The sequence below is a fragment of the Bos javanicus genome, chromosome 14 (assembly GCF_032452875.1).
Source record: "Bos javanicus breed banteng chromosome 14, ARS-OSU_banteng_1.0, whole genome shotgun sequence".
Taxonomy (NCBI): Eukaryota; Metazoa; Chordata; class Mammalia; order Artiodactyla; family Bovidae; genus Bos; species Bos javanicus.
This window is the reverse complement of record NC_083881.1, coordinates 61722164-61735328: the sequence shown is the minus strand read 5'-3', so window position 1 is coordinate 61735328 and position 13165 is coordinate 61722164. Positions and strand designations below refer to the sequence as shown.

The window sequence follows — 13165 nt, the reverse complement described above, 5'->3', positions numbered from 1 at the left end:
AGCTCCATGAGCAGATGGATAGTTTAATCTCCCCAAATTTAAAAGGTCTCCTAATTTGACTATGTCTATGCATGTAGAATATATTGAGACATGTTTACAATGGTGATGTCAAACATGTTTCTTCCTAACTAAGGCAAAAACAAGGATGGAGACATGAGAAGATGAAGTTGGAAAGTGCACAGATTAATAATTTAGCAGCTGCAGGAACCAGAATCCCAAACCAGGGACAGGGTGGGAGGTGGCAGGGAGTTGAGAGACCAAAAAAAAAAAAACAACCTCAAATTCCAAAACACTGCAGAGAAAATGACAGCAGATCCATCTGGAGGTAGGAGCAAAATGATGGTCTGCAAGTCTAAGCATTCAGTTCCCGGATCCCTTTTCCTACACTGCACAGCTGGGCAAGAGCCCACTCATTCATCAAGACTGGAGAGTCCTTGTCTCAAGAGGGCAAATAGGCCTCTGGAATAATGGACACGGAGCACTGCTGCGGGCAGGGGTAGTCCCCTACTGCACACTAAACACAGAAGCCCAATACCTTCAACCCCACTTGTCTTCTAGAATGCTGGCAGATGGCCCATTACTCCTCCAGCAGGGGATATGCAAAGTATTCACTGAGAATGGGCAAAGACTTCAGGGTGACGTAAGAGGTTTCCCTGCAGCTCCACTAGGACACAGCACATTGAGCTGACAAGCCACACTCATGTGCTCAGAGCTTCCTATTAGCTTTGTAGTCCCCACTCAGAAGGGTTACTACACATCTGAAGAATGCCTCTAATGATGAAAACATAACAGTCCAATCCAAAAACAGAGACAAAAAGACTATGTAGGACTGGGTTAGAGGGGAACTTATGAAATTCTTGGAGGCCATTAGCTTGTAAAAATTTCAGAGGTTAAAAAATAAGACTTGGAATATGGAGCTGAGAAAATCTCACAGAAAGTAATTTAAGAAACAGAAAATAGATGAGAGGAAATCAGTGAAATCCAGAGAATTAAAAATTTTCTGAACTTTAGCTCAGTTTTGTGTCCCCCCTTCCTCTGCATACTGTTGCTAAAAAGTGAGTGGTGAGAGCTGTGGGCACAGGCACACAGGATGGAGTCTGGCACCGTCACTTAGGAAAAGCTTTAACTAGAATCTGGGACTAAATTTAATCAAAATCAAAGCCTGCTAGTTCATCAGAGGATCTTCTCTTGCACTCTTATGCAACTCCTTTTCTATTGCCAATGCATTATCCCTTCATCTGTTAGTCAACTGTGGATTAACTTTCCAATTTCCCATAATTGACCCAGTGCTAAATTTCTCACTAAGCCATCAACTGCAAAGGGTTTTGACAGGCATGAGCAGTAGTATGGCAGAACTGGGATTTGAAAGATCGTTAAAATGTAACTGCTTTGAAACTGAAGCCATACAGCTCAAGGAATTAAGCAGTCAGATGGTGCTTACCTGCTCCAAGCATCATACAAAAGCTGGGAGCTTATTCCTTTAAGTAGGAAGAGATCAGCCTCCAGCAAAAGCTAGACTACAACTAGTCGTGGTTTGTTAATCGTAAACCAGGTTTGTTCCCACAAAAGCCTGCAAGTGCAAGCACTGTACACCATACTTCTATTCCTACTTCAGGATGGATGAGGCAGGGATTAAAGTATTTGCAGGATTTATTCACAACCTGAATATGGAAAACTAGTAAGAAATTTTTTCTTTCACTCTTCCAAGCCAATTAAGCAAGCATTCTTCACTATATTATTGGTCAAGTTACCTACCTGTTAACTACTGTGAGGAAATTGAGAGTAACTCTCCAGAAAGGGACAAAAAGACAACTGGTGTGACTTTTTAAATCTAAATTTGCATTCAATGATATCAGTGCCCATCTTATTTAGAAGGAATACCTAGCTTAATTTATACAGGACTATTTAAGTCTAAACACTGTGCAGAAGCTGGTGAATTAATGTGTCTAAAAAAATGCAACCCTAGAAAAATCTTTGTGACCACATATATATATATATTGATTTTATCAAAGACTTCAGTATTCCATATGTAATACCCAGAATCATTTTATCAGATTCAATTTGTTACTATGTAATAAAGTAAGATTCTGAAAGAATGCTTGCAAGTCAATGTACACAAAGCTGATAAGTAAAATTTCAACTCTTTCGCAACAGAAGCCAAAGCAGAACTAAAACATAAGGAGGAATTAAAAACATTTTATCTGTGTATTCAGAATCACACACAAGTTACCTTTACAGTTCAATTTACTATATAGAAATCATTTGGGTTTTATATTTTCAGTTAAATTCTGAACTTACAATATTGATTAAAAAAAAAAAAGATTGTTACATTAATTCAGTACTTTTTTTTAGCATATCAAATTGAAATACATTAAGATCAAACTTTAGATTTATGGCAAACAGTCTTCAAATACAACACAAACATTTTTTAAAGTTACCGTATCGTTCACATGTGGTACCTGCAACTCTGAGCTGTTATACACAGAATAGCTCTCCTTTAAATACGGCAAAACTGACATGCCATGAAGCTCAAAGTTGTATAGTCAAGCCAAGGACTCAAAGTTGTACCATCTCTTAAAAGATTTGGCATTTCTGAACCAAAAAGCACAACATGTAAAGAAGGTTAGGAGCAATTCCTCCTCCTCATTACAGTTAAAAAAAGTTGCATGGTAGCTTGGAATTTTGCATAAAACCCCACATTATACCTTGGAAAATTCCAAGGGTAATTAGATGACAATGGACTGGAGTCCTTTTTCAATTAATAGAACCCATAAAATTCAAATGGGAATTAATCAAATCAAAAATATTAAGCACCTACTGGTTTAAGAGATTGAAATTTATTAGATTCATGATCAATTTCTTTTCACCTTGAAATCAAGGTGTAAAAACCAGCTATTAAGTGCATTCCAAACTTCTCCTATGTAACACATGCAGAATTTTCTGTCCATTGGCACCAAAGTGAAGTCACATTTCCTCTTGGAAGACAGAAATTCCACATCTGAACATAGAACAAGTTAGGAAAAAATGACCCCTGTTGTTTACTTTATTACTATTGTGATTCTGAGATCTAGGATTACTAATATACTAGCCATGAACAACGCCTGGCAACAACTGTCAGGTTAGTGACTCTTAACTCACTTCCCCAATCACCATAAAATTTTAGTATGCAAAGAATGAAAACTAATTACACTAAGCTGCTGAACAAATGGGAAATAACAGGAAACTAAGTGAACAACAAAACAAATCCTAAGTTTGAAATCACTGCAATCGAGAAATTGAAAATAGGTGTGCTTCACCCCATCCCCCTCACAACTCTGAATTTAAATAATATTCCGTGCAAAGGAGCATCAGGTTTCTGGATATAGATGTAGCCCTTCTTTAAGATTTAGTGCGCAGCAGAGTTTTCTGCATTTCCCTCCCCAAAGTTTATTCCAAGTATTTAATAGAATCTTCCATTTCAGCCAAAAGATTTGCGACTCAAAGATTTACTAAGGTACTCTATGCATTCTATCTATACAGAAACACCTATTAATTATTACAATTGGTTTATGCAGGATTAACATTTTTGGTGTTAAAATTGTTAAACATCATGCTTACTGCACATCAACTCTCCATAATGAATCTGAACATCACAATGATTTACCAAACATTTTACTTAAATTACTAATTAAATAACTGAAAAATGTACTAAGCCAAACTAAACTTAAATGGGCTATAAAGGAAAATAACCTTCGAAACAGCCCAGATACATATCTATTTCAAAACTACCTTTGCTAGCTAGCCCCTTTCCCAAAATTTTAGCCTGAAAAAACAGTAAAATCTACACAAAATTTTATTGCAATCATACAAGGGTTACATTAGGTCAAATACAACAAATACTATGATGCAATTTTACATTTATTAAACTACAGTTCAAAGCACAAATTTACACATTCTAAATACACTAAACGTATCTAATGAAGTTACACTGGTCTTCCACTGACATTTGATATATCTGGGTGAAAGACATTAACTTTACAAGACTTTTTAACACGAATCCTTAGTATAAAAACTGTGTACTTGTATGTAAACGGTTTAATGGGGAACCCAATTAATGGGCTTCCATCTCCACTAAGTCATCCATTTTGTTGCATATTTTATTTTAAACGCTTAAGGGGTAGGGCAAACTGGTAGGTTTAAATCTGGATACATTATCTTAATCTCCCAATTACCCCCAGTGAATTATAGAGCTGATTTTGTCTGGTCCCAAATAGCTATTACTAGTAGTTTTTGTTTCCAAGAGAATTAACAGAATAAGATTGTTCAAATTTTTTCCACACTGGAATGTAGACCAGACAAGCTTATTAACCTGCAACTTCAGATCTACAGAAGCGTTAACACCTGCTTAAGCTTCAGTGGGAAAGTTGTCTTCTTGGCTCAGCTGAATGCAAGAAGGCACAAAGAAAAAGCTCTTCATTGTTGTGTCTGAAGTTGCCCCAGCGTCCTGCATCTCATACCTAAGGGAAAAATCAAGACATCTGAGTTTAATCACAAAGACCACACAACAGACAATGAAAAGAACTATAAAATAACTAGTCTTCCAATTACGCTTAAAAGGTCATTCTGTTATTACTTTTAAGTTGTGCATTCATTATAGAATTAAAACCAGCAAACCCTGTCACTTCAAATATCCAATCTGCTTTAAAAAAATAATCCGTCTTACCAATCACTGTAGGACATCATGTAATAAATAGCTGGCCTCTGAAAATCATTGAAAGCAGATGGTTCATGGACAGAATCTGCTCCCATGTTATCAAAGATAAGCCAATCTCCCACATTCAGCTCAGGAAGAAGACAGTTTTCCACAATTTGATCAAGCTCATCACAGGATGGACCCCAAAGGCTGCTTGTAAACAGAGGCTCATCTGCCTTGTATTTCTGTAGGACAAAAAAGTATTTTTTTGTTAAGCTTTTAACTCAAGCAGGCAATGAACTTGAAGGTGGATAAGAGCGTTTTTTCACCATTTCAAATCAAATGTGGCCCTGAAGAAAGGCCTAGAGCCAAGGGCAGTGATACTCCTCCTTAACTCCATGTAAGGCAGCAATTTAGAGAACAAAGGACTTAATAGGACTCAGAGAAATACAAAACCTCAAAAAAGGGGCAACCTTCCCCCATTCTAAAATATTTCTTTGAAACTGGGATGAGGGCTTCCTGGTGACTCAGTGGTAAAGAATACCGCCTACTAATGCAGGAGACACGGGTTTGATCCCTGATCTGGGAAGACCCCATGTGCCACAGAGCAACTAAGTCCGTGCATCACAACTATTGAGCCTGTGCTCTAGAGCCTGGGAGCTCCTGGTTGCCACAGCTAGAGAAAAGCCTGTGCAGTAACGAAGACCCAGCATATCCAAAAATAAATACAATTTTTAAACTGGGATGCATCCTAAAAATAACAGCTCCATTCAGAAACTGCCAAATAAGCAGGTTTTATAATATTTGTAATAAAACTTGCCTTATGAACCTCTGGAATGGTATTTAAGTCCTCAGACAGTTTACTTGCAAAAGAACCATAAACACCATCATTCATATAATACATGAAGGCTGGTTCATCACTTCCGGTCTTTCCTACTGTTTAAAAAAAAAAAAACAAAACACAAAAACAGGAAAAGCAAAGATGAACTTACAGTAAAACAGCTAAAAGGCACATCAAAGTCTGAATTAGTATTTATAGAATTGACTCATAGGTTTCACATTCTTCAAAATATACTGATATATACTGACATAACTTAAAACTGTTAACTTAAAATATTGAACACACTTCACCAAGGATAACCAATGAACACATTAAAAAAAAAACGGCTCTACATCATTACTCACCAGGTAAATGCAAATTAAAACTACACTGATACACCATAATACACACCTACTGAGTGGATAAAATTTAACAATGACCAAAAAAAGAAATTAGCAAAGGTGGGAGCAATCAGAACTTGCATATATACATTGCCAGCAGAGGAGTAAAATAGCAACACCATTTTGAAATCTTTGTGAGCACCTACCCTCTGACCCAGCAATTCTATTCTTACATCATTCACCTAAGAAAAATGTCCACAATACTTGTAGTACTGTATAATAATGTAGTAACAGTAGTTCTGCCCTTAATAGCCAAAAACTGGAAACAATCAAATATTCATGGCAGGAGACTGGAGACAAAGTATATGCATTCAAACAGTGGAATATTAATTGGCAATAAATGTAAAATGAAATGCTCTACCAAATATTATACTGAGCTGTCTTAAACAGAAGAATATACATGATCCCACTTACAAGAAGTTCAAGGGCAATCCAAACTAATCTATGCTGGAAAAATAATAAAAATTGAACAAAACTGAAATAAATTTTAAGATATGAAAATTATTTTATTTTGATAGGGATAAGATTGTACTGGTTCTTAAAGGGAATCAATCACCTGGGGAAGTTTATCTAACATAAGCCTATCTAAACATCAGCTTTGAGGAAAATTATTTTATTTTGATAGGGATAAGATTGTACTGGTTCTTAAAGGGAATCAATCACCTGGGGAAGTTTATCTAACATAAGCCTATCTAAACATCAGCTTCGAGAAGAGTCTGATGGAGTGGAATGTTAGCTATGGCATTCAAAAGCTATAGCTTTTTGAAAAGCTCCCTAGCTCCTCCCTACAGATGGATGAAGAACACCCATAACATCAAAACCCATCAAATGTCCAAAATTATATTTACATGTGATAGTATCTAATGAACTCATCTTCAAACTAATTGGAATTATTTACTAACAGAAAACTATAAACTTTGTAACTTACCTCCAGAGGAAAACTTATCATTTTCAACAACTTTCTTTGCAACGATATTAACTGCAAGTGTAAATGCAGAAGACACAAAGTAGCTTCCAGGTTCAGAAATTATCTTGATGCCAGATCCTTCAGGAAAGTAGACATCCAACAAAGGGCTGATAACATGATTAACCTATGGATTTTAAAACCCATATTATGGTTTTAATATTGGATTGGTTAATTCACAACATTAAGAGATTAACAGCAATTAAATTTTTTAGGAAAATTAAGTAGCTGAATTATAGACTATGTCGCTTAGAAATAAAGCAGGCTTTCAAGTCATCCAAGTTGATTTTCTAACTATCAGAATGGCATTATTTTAAAAAGTTATAATTCCAGTGGCAAATGGCTCCTGGTGATTGAAAAGTCATTGTTTATAGCTATATTCAATAACTAGTGATGAAGGAGCAAATTTCCAATTTCTATACCAGAGGAAGGTGAGAACTGATGTGTACATGGATAAAACAATTCAAGCTCTGTAAGTGATGAATGAATGAATCATTGTCATCAAGCACTGAAAACACACTTTCCATGATAAAATTATGCTACAGAGTTTAAACTTTTCCAAGGTCTTCCATTAGCTATTCATTTTCTTACAAATTTTACACAATGTTACAGCTTTAGTTATGCTCTACAAACTCTATAGTCTACATATCCACCATGTAAGTAGAAAGGAAAGAGAGATCAGTCCAGGATGTCGACCCACTGAACAATGTTTACCTCTTCCAGTTGAAACTCAGTTCCTGTGAAGCCCCCACCAATGTCTAACATGTTCATCGTGAAGCCAAATTCTCCCTAGAGATGCAGGAGCGGAAAAAAAATCTTTAAACGCTTTTCCAAATTGTAATGCATATAGGGACATCACACACACACAAAAATCCTCTAAGGGAGGTAAATAATCTCTGTTCTGACCTTTAGTAAATTTATTGCTTTCTACTAACAGAGGCGGATTATTTCATTGTATTTTCCTGCTATTCTCTGTACTGTCTTTAGACACATACAAGTAAGTTAACTATTGCCTCTCTCTACACCCAGGTTTTAAAATGTGCATGTCTTAAATAAGTACGATCAGAATACTTTAGAAGTAGAAAAGAAGCTGAATATTTGTCTTAAATAACATCTTGGCTTAAATATCAAAATAATTTAAGCGAAAAACTTACAGCCATGTCAAACACACATCGCGCATCAGATAGAGCATGTACATATACTTGAGATTCTTTGCAAGCACTTGAAACATGAAATCTGAAAGACATAGAGTAATAAATTTGAAGCTGCAGCAAATTTTAGAGGCCGTTCCTTTCTAACTCACCATATTCACACAAAAAAGTATTCACATTAACTTTACTCAATATTTAAAGCTTTAGAAACATGAACCTCTAATTACCCAAGTTATAATACCAGCCTTTTAGAAAAGGTAGTGTTTGGGTAATAATTTTTTTAATAATAAGTTATCAGTTATATTTCACAGCTATCAGACAGGGACACGCTTTTCATATGGTAAAGTAACAATAAATTGTTACTTTACTAAAAGTAACAATCACCCAATAAAACTGGGTGACAAAATCTTCAATTTTGAATGCACAATATTACCTGAAAATATACAAATCTACTGTGGGACTTCCCTGGTGGTCCAGTGGTTAAGAACCCACTTGCCAACACAGGTTTGATCCCTGGTCCGGGAAGATCCCACATGCCACAGAGCAACCAAGCCCTTGAGCTGCAACTACTAAAGCTCACGCGTCTCCTGTGCTCCTCAAGAGAAGCCAGAGTAACCTCCACTCTCCAGAATTAGAGGAAGCCAGCTTGCAGCAAAAGACCCAGTGTAGCCAAACAAATCTTTTTTTAAAAAAAGTATCTATTGAGAAATAAATACAAGTGAACATTAATTCAGTTGAGCAATACTGATAATTGTTAGTACTGCTCATTAATAGTGGTATTTATCAAAGATTCGGACTATTTAAATTTGAGGGAATTCCCTGGTGGTCCAGTGGTTAGGACTCTGCCCTTCCACTGCAGACCCTGCAGTGGAACCCTGTGTTTGAACCCTGTCGGGAAACTAAACTTTGACAAGCCATGCTGCAAGACCAAAAATTAAATAAAATTAAATTTAAAAGTTTAATTAAAACATGGTCCTTTCCGTATCAATTGTGGCAGTGGTTACAAAAACGTTAAAATTCACAGAATACACCTCAAATCAATTGTCCTGTGTGTTAACAATAAAATTAACTGAAATATGAAAACTCTCAAATACTGTCAATATTGTCAGCTAAGGTAGAATTAAGTTTAACAGTGGTGATTCTTTATCCATCTTTATGAACAATTTTAAAATCTGGCAGTCACTGCTCCAAATTTGATTCAGATCATGGTTCAGAAACTATTATCAAATCATTAACTCTCTGGGTCTTAGTTTCCTCATACATAAAAACTGAGAGGATAAAATAGTCTACTGATTTTTTGAAGTGCCTCTGAGGGATTAAACAGGGGAAAATAAAAAGTCTTGGGATGGGAAAAAGAAAAACTGAAATGACATGTCCAACAACCATTTTGGTATTCATCAGAATTCTAGTAAATCCTTCCATTCAACTTAAAAAGAAGTGATTTAAATTACTAACTGAACTGTTATTTACTATTTCCTCTCTTAACTAGGTGAAGGAGAGGTACATACAAGTACAAAATAGTATAAAGATGAACATTTATTTTCCTAAACTAAGAAAACTATGTATCATAAATCAGAAATTTAATCTATTAACGTTTATACAAAAGAAAACTTAAACTGGTAAACAGAAAGACTAAGATTATCACAACAAAATGAAGTTTAAAACAACTACTCACTTAACTCCAATAATTTGGACATCAAGTTCCTTAGCACATTCCAAAAGATGCCTACAGTTCTTCAGGGTAGTGCCAAACTTCATGTTACCCTCTCCACCTCCAATACTATCTTCTGTTGCAATATGTAGTAAGACCCTAAGAGAAGGGGAAGATGATTGGGGCAGAGTTGGTTTACATCATCATCAGCACATGTGAAGCCTGAAGATTGTAGGAAGTGTGTTGATAATGTTGTCAGTGCTCCATAATCCAGCGTCGGATGAATCAAGTGAACCTAATGAGAAACAATCCTGTATAGAGAAAAAACTAGCAATTAGGGACTAAAGCATGACGCTTACAAGGATGGGAATTTGGAAAATGCAGGAAGTTAAGACTCTGTTGTAGCAGCAAGAGTTGGTTGGGCTCTGTAATGAAAGACGACATTACTTTCAAATGAAGTCCATCAGTCCATAAATCCACCTAGAAAGACTAAATTGAATAGCAATGCCATTACTGTCTTTCAGTAAAAACGATCAGGGCTTTAAACGCTTCAAACTTCCTAAAAAAGTTCTAGCTAGCTAACTTTCTACCACTTATTCGGAACCATTCCTCCAATTAATCACATAGATCTAACAAGAAAAAAAAATTTTTTTAACGTATCTTAACAGCAGCCTTTTAGACTACTGATTCAAATATATTTGGTATTTCCTTCCAAACCATGACAACCATGACAAAGTGATCAAGACTGTCAGGCAATCTCTGAGTAACCACAAATCACTTAAAAAAACAATTATACAAAACTGTTATTTGTAAAAGCAAAATTATTCTACCTATAGAATACCTTTCAAAGAATACCATTAAAGTCAGTAAGAAAATTATCAATATAAGGAAAATATGGACATGATACACATTTTTGGTAACATATAACACACAGTAACTTATTAAAAAGCAAACTGTGTACTAGTATACTTTTAGCATAGGCTATATAAAATCCTCTTGATATACCAGTTCATGGTAATATTTATTTTGCCTTAAAATTTGTTTTTTGTTTAAAGCATGGCGAACTTACATTTATGTATTTTTTGGCTGCACTGTGTGGTACGTGGGATATTCCCCAACCAGGGATTAAACCCATGCCCCCTGCCTTGGGAGCTCAGTCTTAACCACTGGACCACGAGGGAAATCCCAAAGTTTTGTTTTTAAACAGTAAAGTTTTTAGTTGCAAAATAATCTTGGGACCCATGTAGGATACAAGTAAAAACGTTAAACTTCCTGTTTGAGGAGAAGGGACTTAAGGACTAGTTTCCTAAGACACTGACACAAAGGACAACCATCTAAGAAACCGAGGCTAAGGGCAGATTAAACCCTCAGTTAAAAGGAAAAAGGCTGAGCAGAACATATTCTGTTCCTAATATGACAAATAACTAGAATGGTTCATATAATTGTGAAAATATAGCCATAGCTTTAATTTGATCATTCTACCAACCAGATTTTCCTCCTTGAATTAAAGATTATACACAATATCCCAACATATCCTTATCTCATCCTAGTTGCCCATGAAGGATCAGAAGTAGCCAATAAAAATGCTAGTAGTATTTTCCATGTAGTAAGTTGCAATAATTACAACATATAACCACTGCTCTATATAAATGCCCCCTCCCTTTCCCAGACTAAAGACAACCCCAAACCCTAGGTAAAAAAATATGCCTTTGTACCTAATTTTTACACTTACTTGGCATTTGGGTGGTTACGTGCAATTTTCTTCAATTCAACTTCATTGTCACATGTCATGATATTAACTCCAACTTTTGCTGCATACTTTATCTGAGACACTTGCTTGCAAGGACTTATGTAAATGATGTTTTCTGGAGATACACCCAATTCTTGCACTAAAGCCATTTCAGTCTAAAAACAGATTTTAAACAGTGTCATCTAAAAGGTAAGCTTTCTATTACTTTTCAATCACTGCCATATACCTTTATTTTCTGATTAAATTCAAATTATGTAAGATTAAATTAGGATTACGTATATCACAGTTCATATTCTGGTAATGCTTGCTATATTATACTCTGTTAAAAACGTTTTAAAAGGTATACAGGCATATCTCATTTTATTGTGCTCTGCAGAGAATTCCATTTTTAAAATTGAAGATTTGTGGCAACCCTGTGTTGAGTAAGTCTGCAGGCACCCATTTTTCTCAACAGCATTCTTTTTTGAGGTATGTACATTATATTTTAGACATAACGCTACTGTATACTTAATAGGCCACAACATAGTACAAACATAACTTTTATACGAACTGGGAAATAAAAAAAATTCACGGGACTCGCTCTACTGCAGTTGTCTGGAACTCAATCCACAGCATCTCTGAGGTATGCCTGTCACTACCATCAGAGAAATCTCCCAGTTTAGGATATTATCTTGCTGTCATCAGAAGTAACTTGATCAAACTAGCTCTAGGCTAAGAATGAGGAACAAATAAAAGTTTCTGATTAAAGATAAAGCTTATAAAGTCTCATCTCACCGTAATGTTCCTTTCATTGGTATACTTGAAACTTTGTAAATTTCCAGTATTAAATGGCAAATTTAAACAAGTTAAAAAGTGCATCCACAAGTCAAACTTCCTTGCAATTGTTCTCCTACTGCTGCTGCTGCTGCTACTGCTAAGTTGCTTCAGTCGTGTCCGATTCTGTGCGACCCCATAGACAGCAGCCCACCAGGCTCCCCTGTCCCTGGGATTCTCCAGGCAAGAACACTGGAGTGGGCTGCCATTTCCTCCTCCAATTCTCCTACTGCTACTGGTGACCAAATGTTGTTTTTAGTTGCTAAGTCATGTCTGACTCTGCAACAGGCTCCTCTGTCCACGGAACTTCCCAGACAAGAATACCGGAAACAGGTTGCCATTTCCTTCTCCAGGGTATCTTTCCAACCTAGGGATTGACCCCAAGTCTCCCGCATTGGCAGGTGGATTTCTCTGCCACTGAGCCAATAGGGAAGCCCCACCAAACACGGTCAATTTTAAAATGCTGCAGTTCAATAACAAAGTAATGAAAATGACTTACTTTACTAGAACAAGCAAATCCAGTTCCAAGAGCTGCCAAAATCTCAAGCACAGCTGGAGTGGAGTTGCACTTCACCGTATAGAACGGCTTTATCTGAGCCACTATGTTCTGCCATTGGCTGTGCTTCTTCACAATCTTTCCAAGATCTCCCACAAAAAATGCATTTTTCCCTGTCTATTATAGTTATGAAAAAAGAAACATAAGAACCACTGAAAACAGAGTATTGTTAAGTAGGAAAGAACTCCCCTTTTCCTCCACAAATGAGCCAAGATAAATACTAACATACCATCACATTTAAGGCTTGTTTCTTTTTAAACTTGACTGTTTGCTGTGCTATGCTGACATAGAAAATATTCTTTTAGATTAAAAAAATAAAAAAAAACAGTGTCAATTAGAGTGACTTTCTACTTCCGAACTGTTCCAATTTTACTTCTGGTGAGTGGA

At 36.1% G+C, this 13165-nt stretch overlaps 1 protein-coding gene across 3 annotated transcripts in view; it reads right to left on the bottom strand.

Moving 5' to 3' along the window:
* Positions 1–2176: 2176 nt before the first annotated feature.
* The window catches only part of AZIN1 (antizyme inhibitor 1), a 30684-nt gene continuing 19695 nt past the window's right edge, over positions 2177–13165 (bottom strand). For 2 of the 3 annotated variants that reach the window (XM_061439238.1, XM_061439237.1), the window contains 9 exons: positions 12722–12895; positions 11392–11564; positions 9684–9818; positions 8012–8093; positions 7572–7646; positions 6822–6984; positions 5493–5608; positions 4703–4917; positions 2177–4496 (listed from right to left, as the gene is read on the bottom strand). In XM_061439238.1, the coding sequence (XP_061295222.1) occupies positions 4385–4496; positions 4703–4917; positions 5493–5608; positions 6822–6984; positions 7572–7646; positions 8012–8093; positions 9684–9818; positions 11392–11564; positions 12722–12895 (1245 nt within the window). In that variant the 3' untranslated portion in view covers positions 2177–4384. The remainder of the gene's footprint in view (positions 4497–4702; positions 4918–5492; positions 5609–6821; positions 6985–7571; positions 7647–8011; positions 8094–9683; positions 9819–11391; positions 11565–12721; positions 12896–13165) is intronic. The other variant, XM_061439239.1, reaches the window with a different exon arrangement.